The sequence below is a fragment of the Pogonomyrmex barbatus genome, unplaced genomic scaffold (assembly GCF_055798465.1).
Source record: "Pogonomyrmex barbatus isolate J1 unplaced genomic scaffold, ASM5579846v1 scaffold10, whole genome shotgun sequence".
Taxonomy (NCBI): Eukaryota; Metazoa; Arthropoda; class Insecta; order Hymenoptera; family Formicidae; genus Pogonomyrmex; species Pogonomyrmex barbatus.
Window position 1 is genome coordinate 7,811,863 of NW_028297099.1, and position 18,370 is coordinate 7,830,232.

At 26.2% G+C, this 18,370-nt stretch overlaps 1 protein-coding gene across 3 annotated transcripts in view; it reads right to left on the minus strand.

Annotated features, from left to right (window-relative positions):
- Positions 1 to 1,564: 1,564 nt before the first annotated feature.
- The window catches only part of RhoGEF2 (Rho guanine nucleotide exchange factor 2), a 42,780-nt gene continuing 25,974 nt past the window's right edge, over positions 1,565 to 18,370 (minus strand). For 2 of the 3 annotated variants that reach the window (XM_089070732.1, XM_089070734.1), the window contains 8 exons: positions 11,189 to 11,460; positions 9,568 to 10,869; positions 9,066 to 9,182; positions 7,972 to 8,148; positions 6,776 to 6,993; positions 5,749 to 5,899; positions 5,554 to 5,603; positions 1,565 to 4,930 (listed from right to left, as the gene is read on the minus strand). In XM_089070732.1, the coding sequence (XP_088926858.1) occupies positions 4,835 to 4,930; positions 5,554 to 5,603; positions 5,749 to 5,899; positions 6,776 to 6,993; positions 7,972 to 8,148; positions 9,066 to 9,182; positions 9,568 to 10,869; positions 11,189 to 11,460 (2,383 nt within the window). In that variant the 3' untranslated portion in view covers positions 1,565 to 4,834. The remainder of the gene's footprint in view (positions 4,931 to 5,553; positions 5,604 to 5,748; positions 5,900 to 6,775; positions 6,994 to 7,971; positions 8,149 to 9,065; positions 9,183 to 9,567; positions 10,870 to 11,188; positions 11,461 to 18,370) is intronic. The other variant, XM_089070733.1, reaches the window with a different exon arrangement.

An 18,370-nucleotide genomic window follows, 5' to 3' on the forward strand; every position in this document is an offset into this window, starting at 1 on the left:
TAAGCTTTAAGAAGTAAGAAATTGATCAATCATAATCGAATATGAAAAAAATAATCGCATATGATAGGTCAATTTCTTACGGCTTAAAGATTAAATACTTATTGTGGACCGACACTAATAGAAATGAAAGACTCCAATTGGTTCATTTTCTTATTCGTTATGCATTATTAAAAAGTGAAAAAATTTGTGTTCCCTCTCGCACACATTTTCTACAACTAGACATAAAATGTACTGTAAAAATTAACCAATCAGAGCTAAGGCCATTCTACGTAAAAAAATCTTATAAATGTAAAGTCGTAAAAAAATGGACCAATCAGAATTCGTCTATTCTTCTTAAATAAAATTCAAAAATAATTGACTATGAATGGTCAATCCGCCTTACGTCTTAGGGTGTATCTAGGACAAATTTGCATGTTGATATATTTGAACATCTATATTCGTATTAATTTAAACAATTTAAACAATTAAAAAAAATAAACATTTTTAAGATATTAATAGATTTTTTATATTATACATCCAAATAATGCACTCTTAATAAAATCGTTCATGTTTAATAATTTTTCTTTAGCAAAATTATTTTTGAAATTCAGATATATGAAAAAGAAATGAATAAAAGATTTGTTTTCAAAATTTAATTCAAAATATTACGAATAACTATAGAGTCATACTTTTTATATTTCTTAGCATTTTTTTCATAAGAAATTTTTATAAGAAAATTTTTGACTTAAATATGACAAATTTTATAACAATTTTTGTATATAATTTGTGACAATCTAAGATATCCAATCATTTTTTAATATATACTTGTGTGTTTTCTTCTTTTATTTTTATTTTATATAATTTTATCTTATTTCCAATGTTAATTCAAAATTTAATATAAAATTTCCTAGAGAATATTCTGACATCTTTTAGACGTCTAATCATCTGTAAGAATCGTGCTCGTATAGTGATGCAAAAACTTGGTGCAAATCTTCGGTAATATATACAAATATATGCACGTATAAAGCTGGGCATGCATTATTAAAAAAAAAAGTCATGCGAGAGATATAGAGTGTGCGTAAAAAATTTGGATAAGTTGAATATATCTCATAAACAACTCAATTTTGAGAAAAAATTTCAGACTAAACTTGTAAGACTTTTGATGCACTCTGTATGTAAGACAATTAAAGGAGATGATTAATTCAAAATTATCTAATTATATTCGAAATATAAATCGATTCAAGGTTATCAAATTATTCATGTTTTTTTACATGCTTTTACATACTTACATCTATTATAGTCTGTAATAAATTTAATGGATCAATCTCTATGATAAAATCATATATCATGATATACCAATAACTTATAAAGAATTAAAGTAATGTATTTATAAATACTGCTTTTTATATATATTTATAAATGTATAATTGTTATAACATATAAAGTTATACATTATACAAGAGTTAAAAGCGTTTTTTTTATATTTAATGCTTTCTTCTTAGAGTTTACTATAACAACAGCTTTCTAAATTTCATATGTAAATGGTATTAAAAAGATGAGTACAAAGAATTACACAAATCAATAATTGTTTTTATACAATATAATAATATATTAAAATAATATCAACTATGTATATATAATAAAGTAATTAAATATCTTATACATATACAAACATCGCATTTATAATAGTTTTCATGTAACATTATTAAGAATTATGAATGTTTTTATAGTCAAAGATTTTATGTAAGTAGATGAGTCCTCTGTATGTAACTGTATAATTAACATAATGAGAAAACAAGAAAATTAATATTTTGATTTCGCCATATTAATTAAGATTTTTGTTGATAGAATTTTATTCGTTTCATTGATTGTCTATAATAATCTAGTATTCTTGCTCAAAATACATTCATTATTTATTCATGTTACTTTAAAATCCAACTATATCTCCCTATTGATCATTTCATAATATGATTTCAAGAGCAAGAAACTAAACAAATGCACGAGCAAGTAAATTAAGTTTACACAACTGGCTATTTCTTAATAAAATTATTTTAAGTCAATAAAACAAATATAATCATAAAAGACTTGTTATTAATAAAGAGAATCATAATTCTTTTAAAAGAAGGTAACTGTCAATTTTATCGTTATCTATTCAATTGATGCAAAAATAGATTATCAGATTTTTCAAATCAAGTGATAAAATTGCACAGTACTTATACTTATAAATTACTTAAATAATTTACATATTACAAGCAAAGTAATCACCTTTGGTTTCAATATATTTGTTCCATCTAGGAAAAATTTCTTAATTCCTTTCTTCTAAAAATTGCAGGTTTCTAACTTTATTTAAAATACAGTGTAATAGAAAAGTATGTATGTGAAAAATTTTTGTATCAATCTAATAATAGTCTAAATGCATGCTTAACTTATTTTATATTTCTATAAAATATATTAAGTTGACAGTCGAATTTATATCACATCTTATAAATATGTTTTATCAAACTTCGAAAATTATTTATATAGATACAAAATGCTATCATTGACATGTATTTCTCTGCTTTTAACAAGTTAATCAATACAATCTCTTAAAAAATAGCTTTTGTGCATTTAGAATATGTATAAATCTTATTCCACAAAAATTTTCACAAAGGAATAATACTATTACATAAATAAATATGTATAAAATTGCAAAACAATTTTTTGTATTTTAGCATAACAATATTAAATTCATTCATGTAAAGGATATCAAAAAATATGTAACTAATATACATTATAATTCAATAACATGAACATTAAGATTTATGTAGAAAAAAAATTTCTATTTAAGCGCATTCGGATTTATAAATTTTCAAATGTTTCGACTTTTAGTTCTTCATATTTCTGATCTTTTAAAAGTTTCTTAATTTTCACATTTAGTCTTTTGGATTTTAAATATTTAGAATTTACAATTGTTTACATTCTGAAATCCGAAAGTATTTGAAATCTCATTTCTCAATTTCTTTTCCTAAGATTATTAATTATACAAACAAAAATTACCTTGAAAATGTTGAATATCATTTAAAAGCACCTTTTTAAAATTATATAATAAATCGAAAGAAAAAAGTTACGCGTATTTGTTTTAGGACATTTTGTATAAATACTAGATTATCAAGATGTATACAGAATTATCATATTATTATAATATATACATATACGTATGTATGTAGTTGCGCGCGTGTGTATAAATGTATATATACGTACATTTATGCATAGAAAATTTATTTTAAGTACATATAAACTATCGTCTACATTTTATAAAAAAATCATATTTTTATAATCTGAGATTCTTGAATTCTTATATCCCAAAATTCTTGCATTCGTAAATAATTACTAAGTTTTTAGAAAAAACAGAATCTTTACAGAATTCAGAATTCATAGAATCCTAGATATTAGAATAAAGTTTAAATATTTTAATGTTCTCAATTTTTGGAAATAAAAGCATAAAGTATGCTAAATTGGAATCCGCAGATTTTCCTCATGGATTACATAACAAGTCTTAATCATATAATCTTATCTTATATATCTTATTATATATCTTACTATTGAATTCTTTTGTGAATGTTTTAAATCAATATTACATATATCACTATTGTTATTAAATTGTTTTTGAACGCATTTATAAAAATATAAGAAAACAGCACTATTCATTTGTATTTTTTTCTTTAAAGTGTCACAAAGTCATTTTTTTATGTGTCTGATATATGAGATAAAAAATTTGAGTTATTAATTTTTTAACCAATTTATGATATTTGGAATAATTGGAATTCAAATGTACATATTGCATGAAAATTTCATAAGATTTCAGAAGAAAGAACAAACTTGCTAATTAATAACTATATTACAATGAACTTTTTAATAAATTTTTCTTGCTTTTTTTCTCTTTTATTTTGCTATTTGTCTTTGCATGTAAACTTAATTTCTTAAAAATAATGATAATATACAATATTCGGTTTAAAACGTAAAATAACATATTAATGTACAAAAAGTTGTATTTAGAGAGATTAGTGCAGATTATGTAAATCCATTTACATAAAATCTTTGGTAAATTCATTAATCATTGATTCATTATTTTAATAAATACAGGAATGAAACAAAAATTAGCTGTTTTATTATGATATAGATATTTATAAAGAATTCAACAAAAATATAAGTTATGAATAATACAAAGCATCCTACTTTTATTTGATATTATTATATTAAAAAAGTCTATACTATTTTGAAACATAATATTTGATAATATTTTTTTGTTACAATTAATAACAATTATTTTATATTACCTATTATATTACACTAATATAATTAAGCTGCGGATATATTGTTTGATACATCAGCAAGAGATTGTTTCAGAGATTGAAAAAAATTTTTTTATTCCACACAATAATTCGCAGATTTAGAATCAAATTGCACAAAAAACTTTTACATTTTACAAAAAATATGGTGAAAAAGAATATCATCAAAAAAATATAAATAATTTGTATAATAAAAAGATTTACAGGATATATAACATGTTTCATAGTAATGTATTATATTTTCAATAATTAAAAGATATAATAGCAGGAGATATGTCATTATCAAATTTCCCAAGAATTATAAGAAAATAAAACAGCTGACAACTTTTGCTTCTTCTTCCTGTATGTGCATTGTCAAGAATTATACGCATTATGTTCTGCATACGTATATGCGTTGTCTGTTTTCCACTTCTTTTACAAATAACTTTGATTTTCTCCGTTATGCAAAAATGCTTCATTCGTGTAGTACACTGCATCAAAGAAGATATAATCAATAGGATGTTCTCTCAACTATGTGGATGGCTCTCTCAACCGACGCTATCACCCATCATTTCGGTTTCTGCCTTAAGTTCAAGGTTTTCCATATCTTCATCTGCAATCGTTTCTCTATCCGTATCAATAAACTGTTGACATATAAAATATGTTATAAATATTATTATATTATATTAAATATATTAATTAAATATATTAAATATATTAAATAATATATTAAATATTGTTTTATATATATATATATATATAATTTATTGTGTGTGTGTGTGTGTGTGTGAGCGCGCGCGTGTGCGCGTGCACACACGCTATAGATAAGAAAATATAAAAATTATATAGTATTACAAAAAAAAAATCATAATCCAGTATTTTTCTTCGAAGTTTCAAACAAAAGTTGTAAAGTTTTAAGAGAACCACATAATTATAATATTAATTGGGGAAAAAAAATATATATGTATATACTAAAAAGATCTCGATAGTGATTCCATCTATAAACGAATTAATATAATAATAGTATGAATCCTTTGAAACTTTTGTTGAAATTTTTTCTTCAAAATTGCATTTTTCACGAGATATTCAACTGTAGATTCATATTTGCATATTCAACATATTCTGCATAATCAAGTATGAAATTCTATTGGAAAATTTATAAAGTTTTTTCTATGTTATCTATTTATGAATTATCATTATTTATTTATTCATTAACATTTTGTTTTAAATAATGTACAGGTACATATATAAAATAGGTTTTTCTTACGTCATGATGAGCGAAGTCATTGGTGCAATTATCTTGATGCACAAGGTCATCTAGAAAGATAAATGTTATATGTTACATATAGCAATATATTATAAACTAATTATATTTTTTAAATATATCATATAAAGTTATAAGCATTACAATAATTACAATAATTAAATAGGTAAAATTAAAAAAAAAAAATAATTGACTAACCAAGCATTGTTTGGGTACAGGTTGTCGTGGTTATTATTTCTGAGAATTCACGACGTTGTACATCAGTATTAAGCGCATGTATGCGTTCTCTGCTCCTATGCAGTTCCTTCCGTAACTTCTCTCGTTCTTCTTCTCTTTCTTTAATAATCTCCTGCAATTTATTAAAATTCAATAATTTATAATTCTAAAAAATACTAAAATATTTCTAAAAATAGAATATTTGTTTTTCATTAAAATTCTCCCCCCTCCCTATAAATATACTTGAAATGATTTTTGATTGTTTCTCTCCAAAACCGGAGCTTTAAAATGCCTAAAAACCGACTGCGACCGAATAAGACCGAAGTCGCTACATATTGATGAAAATCGTCGATCGCTTCCGAACTTTCCGATGAGCGGATCTTCCTCCGCGTGCTAAGATCAATTCTTTTCGAATTTAACCGAACCGAATCAAATCTAGGATCGATCTCAGTATAAAAAAAGGAAGGTTTCTGACGACTTGAGGGATTTCACTGCGAATCGGCATCGCTTCGAATATAATAATGCAGGTTCTAAATTCTCCGAAATTCTTTTTTGGATTCATGCTCGCATTCTGAAATATAATCTGACTTCCAATCTCGAATAGATTCACAAACGAGATGAAAAGAATTCGTTTCCGCAGGATTTTTCTGGCAATCGAATCTTCCGAGACTTACTTTCTGACATTCTACTGTTGGGAAAATTACACGATAGGATTGTTCTTCATTTTCACTTAGGCATACCAGCATCCAACAGCATCCGCGTGATTTTTTTATTCTATTACAAGTAAATATCAGTAACACTAATTTTATAAAATTATTAAATAAAAAAAACCAAATAAAAATGTAAGACACAAATAAAAAGATATTAGTTTAGATTCTAATATAATATACAATTCTAAATCAAATAGTTTTGATAAACATATGTTTATAAACACATCTTTATAAAATTATCTAATTTCTAATTAACATTATTTTTTCAACATAAAACTTTTTGTAAAATAAATATTTACCAAGAGTTGAGACAATTGTGATAGCTGAGTTGTAAGATAAAGACGTATTGGTTGTATCATCTTCGTGATTGATTGTTGAGGATGTGAATGACTTCGTAACAAGGGACAACCAGTACTTTCACATGCAGGAGATGATAATGTTGCTCCACGTGATGAAAATATTGTTTCCGTCTCGCTTATATTTAATGCAGAATTTAGCATTCCTACCAACTGATCAGCTATAGGCAAAAATAAAATATAAGTTTATTGTGTAATTTATTCTATAAATTATAAATATTATCAATTTTTATATGATCAATATCAATAATTTCAGTGTAGTTATTATCAACTTTCTGTAAAATTATATAATTAATTTTTAATAATTTATTTTAATTACATACCAAATATTCTATATATATATATATATATATATATATATAAGTCGCGCGTACATTAGTATTAGTGAGTGCACACTTCAAATCATGTGAATGTTCTTAATATTTTACTATACAAGATATAATATTAATCGCAAATTAATAATGCCAATAAATAAATGTTATAAATTCTTTAAATCATCAAAATTAATTTCTAGTATTATAAATTATAAAAAAACAATTACTGCAATTTATATTAATACAATAATATATTGATCACATGATCACATAATCTAAAGTGCACATACTATTACATGTACGACTTATAAGTGTTCATCTAAAAATAGTATGAATCTCAAAAATTACTGCTTAAAATAAAAATTTATAAATAAACTTTTTATTTAATCTTCGAGAACTTTTTTGCTATACTTTATGTATAGTCAATGTACATGATGCATATCGCGTATTAAGATTTTAAAACGAGCTTCATGATGCTCATGATAGTAAACGAGGCTGACTGAATGATAAAAACAAAAGATTAAATAATTGAAAAATAATTGCATCAAATATTTATTTGTAGTTATTAAATAAAGCATTAAAATTGAATTTAATGCTTTAATAAAACATTAAATTCAATTTTAATGCTTTATTAAATTTTATTAAATTTGAATTTAAATTGAATTATATTATTTATTCTAAATATACTAAAATTTCCTCGATCAAAATATATTTGTTATCCTATATATATCACATTTCATATTTATATTTCTATTTTTGACAATAAATCATATATAAACTTTTTTAATTACTAAAACTAAATTTATTTTTAGTATTAATAAATACTTTGACTAATAGCAGCAAGTATAAGTTCAGCAGGTTCTTTTTCCACAGTGGATGGTTCAGATGCTATCTCTGCCACATGCTCAAAGTCTTCTTTAGGAATATTTAATATATCCGCCATAAGTAATTGTTTCTCGAGTAGAGCTTGTTTGATTATTTCATCCTTACGTCTGAGACATTCTGAAAAATATCAAATACATATATTTTGTTATTATCTCTTTTCGATACATCACAATATTGCGCAAATCCTATAAGATTTATTTTGTGTTAGAATTACTAAGTATTGTACATATTATGAGAAAAATATGATTTTACTTATAGCTTACACACACACACACACACACACACACACATACACACACACACGCACGCACGCACGCACACACACACACACACACACACACACACACACACACACACACACACACACACATTTCGTGAACCTAATAATAATAATACATATATTTGATATCGCAATTATTCTATTAAATATATAAAAAATTACAATATTAGAATTTATTAAAATGCATTTAATTCTTATTAAGACTTGTGTCACCTGTTGTCCTAAACAATACGACTTTAAACCTGAAGATATCCAATTATCAAATCATCTTAGATTTTTAAATACAATCTCCAGGATGACTTAATAAATAATTCTGAAGTAATTCAATATTTAAGTATATCCTTTCATTCAACGCCCAAATGTCAATATCTTTGAAATTATTACATCAGCTGCATCTTGTATCTTTTCGAATGCTAATGGTATTAGCTGAGAGATTAGAAAGTGAAATGAATGATATCTAAATGAACGTATTCAATTGAACTGTCCATAATATGACATGTCCATTTATAGTTTATTTATTTGTAACATGTTTAATTATACTATATATTTAAGTAAACCTAATTCAATAAAAAGCTTTGCGATTTGTATTTATAAAACTAAAATCTTCAAATATGTAGATTATTCGAAAAATATTGAATTTTTAGAATTAATTCTTAGAATTTCTTAAATATTTAAATTATAAAATATAAAATAAATAATATAAAAATAAATAATATAAAATAAGCTTAAAACTGATAAAAAAACAGGCTTATACCTATTGGTGTAAGGATCGGTTCTGCAACGTGTACTGGTGGTACTTCTACATGAACTTCCAATGGATCTATTAATGACAGCTGGGTACATGTAATCATTCGAAGAGGCTCTGTCATACCTATATGTAACAAAATAACATTAGAAATGTTTCTTTTAGCATCTAAAGCTATTGTGTAAAATTAACTTATTTAATATTTATAATTTTATATAAATATCCAGACATACATATTATGTCAGATTATCATATGAATTTGGCTGTTTGTCTTTTTCAATACACCTCTTCTGTTAATAAAAGATAAAGAAATTCAAAATATTATCTTTTTTTTTCATACATGATCCCCCTCCCCGCCTCTTAAGATATGTTAAAAATGCATAAAATTAAAACATTAAAAATATAACTGTTAAAAAATGTTTAAGAAAATTTATAATTAGGAAACTATAGACTATTGCATTTATATTGTATTATACAAACATAAATTATTTTGATAAATATATGATACAACCTGTTGTTGACGATTCAGTCGATTGTATTCGCTGTTGTGTTTGTCCGATTGAAGGAGTTTCCGTAGTAGTTGTCTCCTCATTATGTTCTTGCATGTTAATAACATTTTGTCCAAGTTCTCTTGATTCTTGATCCTGATCTTTTTCAATAGTTATGCCGTCTGCTTCCAGTCCGGAAGACGATGCGTCTTCCATATGCATCGGTTCCTCTGGTAGTGTGGCGGATGGTGTTGGTCTTCTACCCTGACGATCACGTGTTTTGTAAGCTTCTACAGCTTCAGAAATGTGCTTACACCAGAGTTTGCGCTCTGCCGAGGATGGTGCCACTAAGTTATACATTTGTGCACCATCCTGCGAGGTATTAACAAGATAGAGAGAATCCTTTTCGGCAGCATTGTGACGCACTAATACAGTGGATAACTTGACAATAGGACTTAATACAGAATTTCCCGCCTGGTTAGTCGTATTGATAAACTTAAGCAAATATTTATCATCTTGTCGATGTAGAAATAAAATCGTATCGTCCAGCAGCACTACATGTAGATCAACTGGTTTCGGTACCGAGCGATTCGGCATCGATCGATTTAATTCAGTACGTCGCCATTGTAGTGGCCCCTCATAGATTAATTTACGCTTTGTGATATCAAGATTCTTGAATTCTTGCACGGTTGGATCATCAAATTTATCAAAAGCTGAACGATCAATTGCTCGTTGAATCTCTGTCAGACGTTGGTGATCCTCGGCCTCTTTCACCGCCTGATTTACGCGACTCAAGATCTCTTTACTGCGCTCGAGACTGCGCAATACAGCTATTTTCTCTTTTTCATTATTATCCGGCGTATACTTAGCGAGGTTTTCAAAGAGCAACGGATACTTAGTAAGTCGTAGCATGCCAGTAAGTATATGATCTTTTAGTTGAAGTCGGCGGCACAATGGATTTGCCTCCACTTCGTTCAAAAAAGTATTCAATTTGGAATCCTTTCGACGACGATCGCGCAGAGCATCCAGAGCAACTTGTTGTTTAGCACAATAAGTTGATGCAGCCTTTTCGAATACTTCGCCAGCTTCACCATCAAACATCTCCAGCAGAAGATCGCCTACGTCACTCACGCACGGATTCTCTTTCTTTTTCCGTTTCATTGCTTGATTAAAGCGTGAATGTATCATCAACATTTCATCCAAATTAGAAAAAAGCAATTGAATCTGATCTAATGGCAGCACCTGAGATTCCAACAAAGGCTTATGGAAGACGTGTGAAAGCACTTTCAATGCGCGAACGTGAGAGCGTTCGGTGTGAAATAATTCTAAAAAAAAAAAAATTTTTTTTAGACATCAATTGAAATGTAATACAAATGTAATAAAAAGATAAAAAGAGTGATAATCTATCACTACCATTGAAATGATTATACTAGAATTTGAATAATACATTGTGAACAAAAATATATATTATCAAAGTATTCTGTTCTCAACTGAATTGATTGAAACTGAACTTTCTTATATTTAATTTACTCCTCAATTTTATATGCAGAAATATAAATTAGTAAAGTAATTTATGACAAAATTATTATATAAACTGTCTTAAAAGAAGGATTAACAAGAAGGGTTAACAGGTTAACAATTTACCATTAATAACATCTTGTCTCTTTTTTTCAGAATTGCTGAGTTGTGCAAGAACATCTTCAGGAACAGCTTGAGTCCAATCCGGTGGATCAGCCTCGACATCGACATCACTGTCCCATGAAGTTGATGCATTTGTCACCGATGAGGTCGGATGTACTTGCTCCAAACTGGTACTAGGACTATCTAGACTCCTCGTCGAGAGACTGCTATTTGATGAACTGCCAGCTGAGTTCCCAGGAAATATTCCGGAAGGCTCACAATCACTGGAACCGACTCTATAGTCAATCCATTAGCAATTTATATATTTTATTACTTACTATTTATAATACAGCTAATATTATTTGATGCAATTTGCATTATTATATCAATTTATGTAAAAAATATATACTTCTTAAAACAATCATCCATCGCTAAGTCTTAAAAAGCAAATTTTTCTGTATTTTTCTATATTTCGTCATTCTTTGGAAAAAGATAATGATGAATAAAATAGGTCGATTTTGATCACTAAAGTAGCAAATAATATATATATATATATATATATATATATATATATATATATATATATATTTACAGAGGCAAACAAAATTTTTACAAATGTCAAACAATACTTTTTGTAAACAAATTACAGTTTTATTTAAAAAATATTTTTAATATGATAAATTCTGAACTTTATAAACATAAGGTTTTTAAAAAATTTATATATGAAATGTACACATTTGAATTGTATATCAACAAAAAATATTATAAAGAAAGATACAATTGAAATAATATAACTAAACTCAATTTCTCTTATTTAAAAAATACCTTTCAGATTTTGTACGTCGTTCATTAGGGCTATGCAGATATTCGCGCGCAGTGGCAATAATAGCGTCATCATTTGACGCGATAGGCACTTCGGTGACATTTTCATCAGCATCCGAATATTTCTTCGAAGTGATATCGGCCTGATCGGATTGATCCAAACGCGAGTTTGGCTCCAATACCGACGGATCATCGGAGCTATCATCATTAGACACGAATCGGGAACGTATGCGTTGCGAGCCGCGTTGTCTCATTCTTTTATATTTTTTCTTAATCCGTTCGAGGGCTTTGGCCCGTCACGTAAGCACAACGCGAAAAAATTATCTCTAACATGTAGCCATTGTTCTGAGCTTTTCGATTTATATTGTTAGCAAATTTCACATGTAACATTGAAACATTTAAATTGATAAGTACATATTCACGCACGATAAAGTAGTAAGATTTTAAAGGTCATTGGCTCAATATCAAAAGCTATACAGTGCGTTGACATTTCAATCTAAATCACATACATATACAGCGTGACACTGAAAATAGGTAGTCCTACTTTGATAAAGTGTTCTATTCTTCTTAAAGATACAAAAAAGTCATATAAACAATAAAAACTCTTTTTCAAAAACTCTTCCTTTCTGAAATACTAATACAGCGAAATTTTCCATGAATAACTGTTATATGTAGAATTACGAACATTGTCAACATTTTTTCTATTAGAAGTAAATAATATAGTAAAGCGTTCTAACATTGAAGATATCGTAATAATCAGCATTCCATAGTTAAAACAGTTATATTAGAATGGCTTATTCTAATATTGATCTAATTGGGCAGATATTCATTTCATATATGGACAAGCTAACGGATTACTGCAAGAGTAATCCCTATTGGAAGGCTTTTTCTCGGAGAGGATGTTTTGCTAAAATTTCTTTCAGCTTAAAGATATTGAATCTTTCTCATCTAGTGCAATTACCTAAAAATGAAACATGCTTGAATTCCTGAAGTTGAAGAATAAGTATTAAGATAGCCGAAGAAAATTCAGAAATCAGCACGAGATAGATTGCATTAGAAATGCAAAATTGTCTCGCGAAGCTGTATAAAGAATTTTACGAGAAAACTGCTTATATCTTTATTACATTCAGAAAATACAAGAATTTCTGCTAGCGGATTATCACGTGTAATTTTTTGTTAATAATATCTGTAACAATGCATTAATATATATGAGTATTTTGCGTTAGTATGCATGAATAATATACATGAGTATACTTGAGTTTTGAAGTATCTGTTTTTTTCATAGATGAGATAAAATTTATGAAACGTTATTGTAAATTTTTACAATCAACATCTGTGAATGTATGAAAATCCATATGGACTGATTAATCTCGATACCAATAACAGTTTTTGTGCAATATATGGGCTAGAATTATTAAAAATTTTTTTATTAGGCCAATTTTTCTTCGTCTTAGAATATTAGACGATTAGAAATTACACATTTCTAGAAATTAAATCTACAACATTATTATAAGTATCGATGGCAACACGTACGAATGTGGTTTATGTACAAAGAAACTCCATTTTAATCAAACTGTTTGGAATATACTTTAATAATAAGCTACGCTAATCAATGAATTGACCGAAAAGGACCGATTGCATCGCCTGCACATTTCTCTGACTTAACTCCTTTAAATTTGTATTGATAAGAATATCAAAAAAGTTTAGTTTATGATAATAATACTATCAACAGTCTAAAACACCCTAAAACAGTCTAAAAATCAGATTATTTCCGATTATATGATAAAATTTGAAATTTTTTAACATCTTCGACAGTTGACATCGATGTAAAGCGTTTATTGTTGCCGAAGGAAGTCATTTTCAGCAATTTCTTTAAGTTTCAGCAATTTCTTTAAGTAAGTTTTTTAAGGAATCCTAAAATACTCCATCATAAACAAAAAGTATTTATATTTTGAAAAGAAAGAATTTCCGGATCTATGTTTATATGACTTTTTTTATTTTTATGAAAAATAGGATACGTTATCAACACACATTACAAAATAATTGTAACAAAAATTATTAAAATGATTGAAAAACATTCTTTATATTTTATTTTTGTATTTTTTTTCTCTTGAATTTTATTATTATTTATAAACTTTTAATTTATAAACTTTTTTATTATTATTTATAAACTACTATTTTTCAACTAGTACTGTTTATATGTGTAAAAATTATTATTTATTCTATATCTTATAATTAAAATATTCGTTTACTTGAAAATGTAATATATTCCGTAATATATTTATAATTTACATATTTATAAAAATTACAGTTATCTTATTGAAAAATTCACAAGCTTAAGGGGAGATAAATCAGAATTAACTATATTATATAATTATAGATATTTCAAAATACTTCTCTTATTATTATATTATTTATTTTTAATTTTAGTACGTATTATATGCATAATTAAAATCTCTAATTAAAAAACAAGATATTTCATACTCATTAGTTATTAAAAATTAAATAAAACTTTTGTTTGATTTTTAATCAATAGTTTCACTTTCATTTGAATCTTTTTAGTTCAGTTCATTTAAATTGATTTGTTTCACATCCTCAAATTTTATAAAATTTCCATTGTTTTGTAATAATATTCATGATATGAAAAATAAATGTTCAAAATTTTCTGCATTCTTCTTTTTCTCTGCCACAAAATAATTAAAAACAATCATTAATTCTATAACAATAATAAATAATTAAAATACTTATCAAATATATACATTCTCTATAAATAAAAAAATATATACATATATACATGTGAAGCATTTAATAATAAACGTAAATAAAAAACAATATATTGTAAATTGCATTCATGCGAATTCATGTATGCATATATACAAAATGTATATATATATATACTAACAGAATAAGATATATAGAAAATTCCTCAATAAACTCATCTTTGTTAAAGAATCGAAGAATTATGATTAAAAGGAAGCGCACTTAGTGAGGAACACCCTATACAATTGTATTGATTCGAAAGTATCGATCGCTTCGGAAATAAAAGTCAAGACGTATCCGTGCTCTGACATCATTAGGTTTTTCTAGTATGTACATATATCAGACAATCCCCCCCTCCCCCCCAAAAACACATTTTTTTCAGTGTTATTAATTTTTGTTTAAATAGAATATACAAATGCTATGCGCACACTATTTATTTTTTTAAACAGGAGAAGTAGAAATTAATATAATACTATTACACTATTACAGTACACTATACAGTAATTCCTTCCTATACACCACATATACAATTGTCAAAATATAGAATCTTTACGATAATTATTCGTAAAGTAAGTGCAACGAGAGAATTAATCGGCATCATTGAAAAAGGCAATAATAAGTTTTGATATTTTCGAGTTTCGATATTATATACATTTTTAAAAAAGGATAAGTAGAAAAGATAAGAGCATCAAAATAAGATTTTTAGCTTGATTATTACAAAAAAATGTTTAATTTTCTGATTAAAAATACTCTTACTGCCGTTTTTCTTTATTTATTAACAAAGAATCTTTCGGATGTTGGGAGAAAAGAGTTTTAAAAGATTGAAAGACGTTTTCGTCAAATAAAATTCTAACATAATTCTTTAGAATCGAAAACACATGAAAATTATTCTAAGAAATCTGCTTCCTATGATTTTTTAATTCGTGATTTTTCTGAAGACTAAGACGAATGCCAAGAAAAAGCGAGTTTTTTTAAAAACGTGGCTCCACTGTAGATACTTTCTCCCTCTCTAGATTTGAATTTTCAAGAGAAAGAAGACTGTCCCACATGAAAAACAAACTTCATGTAGATTCAACTTAAAGAGAAAGAAGAGCAATATTATATCGCGCATTCGTGTTCTTGTGCTTTGTTGTCGGTAATATTAGCCGGTAGCGGAATTAATTGTGATATCGAGAATCCTCAACAATGGATTGTGATCGATCAGAGAAAAGAGATCAAAATTACACTTGTACTTATCTAAAAACTTGTTGAAATTCCATTTTTTTTATCACTTCTTTTGTGTGCATATATATAACTGTGGAAGTTGACACACAAACGAAGTCGGAAGCTATGATTCGGGATGCGTAGAAGACATATTGAACGCATGACAATATTGAACGCAAAATGATTAAATAATGTTAAAATAATTGTTTATATTAACAAAAAAATATTAATTTTTTTTTCTGTTTTAAGAATTTTCTACAGAAATACTAAATTTAACTTGTGAATTTTCTTTCAAATTGCAAACATTTTGTAATTTTGTTTCATCACAAAAATGATGTGATATAAATTTTATTTACAGAATTTTATATCAAAATTACTAGAAGTTCTATTTTGTAAAATATTAATTTTTCCAATATAAGAATGCTTTATATATGTACACACACACACACACACACACACACACACACGCGCGCGCGCGCGCGCGCGCGCGCGTGTGTGTATTATTTCAAAACAATCTGCAAAATTTTATTTAAATTAAATTAATATTGATTTTTTAACACTAACTTATAGGAAATAATATTATATTTAAAAATATACGATATATGTGCGCGCACATGTATGTATGTATATATGCATAGTTAAATTTGTTTTGATTATAATATATATAAAGAGTAACGATTATAATATATATAAACAGTAAAAATCTGCAAGTCCATTAAAAAAGTATTAATGATAAATATTATTAAAAGCTTTAATGATCAAATTAGTAAAGATCTCCGATTCAAATAATAGGGAAATCCAGAATTAAATTTTAATTGAGAATTTTAATGCTTCCCGAACAAATTTCTTATAGATTTATAAACTAATTGGCATTAGTCACTCTTAATTATTAAAATTAATTATTAATTTAATAACATATTATAGTTTTAGTTTTAAAATTTGTTGAAAATATTTCAAGCTCAAATCAATATATGATTTAAAAATATATAGATACACAAAAGTTAAATCCCACTGAAATCCCGCTAATATTTTATTAATTGTATTATAATATTAATAACAATAATAATTCAGGAAAAAGAGACTTTAAAAGAAAACTGTTATATTTATCATTAAAAATCATCTCATTAAAAAAAAAAGATTCAAATATTTTTATAATAAATGAGAGATGAGATAAAAGTCAAATAAGAGCCAGCACTATTAATAGTGTGCAATGTAATATTTTTTGTGATACATGTCTCTTAGCTCAACAAACTACGCACCAATTATTTCAATCTTGAAAGTTAAAATTGAAATCGTAATATTATAATTATAAATTAATAATTGATCTTAAAATTACTGCTGTTAATAAGCATCTTAAAAATTTGTAAATAATTTTTTGCAAAAAATATTATCTTGGTCAAAATTCAAATCTGAATCTTCCTACTTTCGAAAACTTATGATATTTATCGCAATAAAAAAAAAAAAATTTAAATCAATAAAAAAAATTAACAAATTTTTTTGAATGTCATTACAAGCCTCAATAGTTGAATTGATAAAAATATCCATTCTTTAAAGATTAAAGTAAAAAAGTCCAGATTCAAATCCTGGCCAAAATGATATTTTTCATAACAGATTTTTAAAATTAACACTAGGAATGTACATGAATTTACAATTGATTATTAATCAATGTTTATTAATATCAAGAATATTAAAATTAATATGATAATATTGATATTGAAGAATATTAAAATTGATATTAATCTATAATATTATGATTTTAACTTCAGTTGATAGTAACTTCGTTTTTAAATTGATAAATAATCGGCGCATAGTTTACTTTGAACTGAGAAAGATGTATTACAAAATATTACAAAATATTACATTAACTGTGCATATCATTAACAGTGCTAATTCTTATTTAATCTTGCTCTGTCACCTATTGTCTAAATTTCAAGAATCTTTATTTGTACTTATTCAAATATTTTTATAAATACTTGAACGACTTTTAACTGAAAAGGATATTTTAAAAAAATTTTGTATTTAACAATCAAGCTTTTATAGAGAGTTTTCCTTTCTTTGTAAAATTTAATAGTCAAATATTTAATCACCAATGTTGTAATTAAATATTTAAGAAATCTATATATATTGTTTCTATTTCACACATCCACATGTCTATATCCATATTTCATTAAGATTGCACTAATCATTTAACACTTTTCTTATCAAATAATTAAGAAAAAAAAAAAAAAATTAAGAAAAGTACAAACGATACACAAGTAAATCGGAACGGGAATAGCAACGGCGTAATCGAGTTTTCGACTGGGCTAAAGGGAGAGCGGCCGTTTTAAAAATGTCTTGAGAGCGTAGGTGTCTCGTGCCGTCGAAGCGACGCAATAGCCATCCGCGAAATTGAACGTTTAACGTCATACTGAAGGCCTTTCG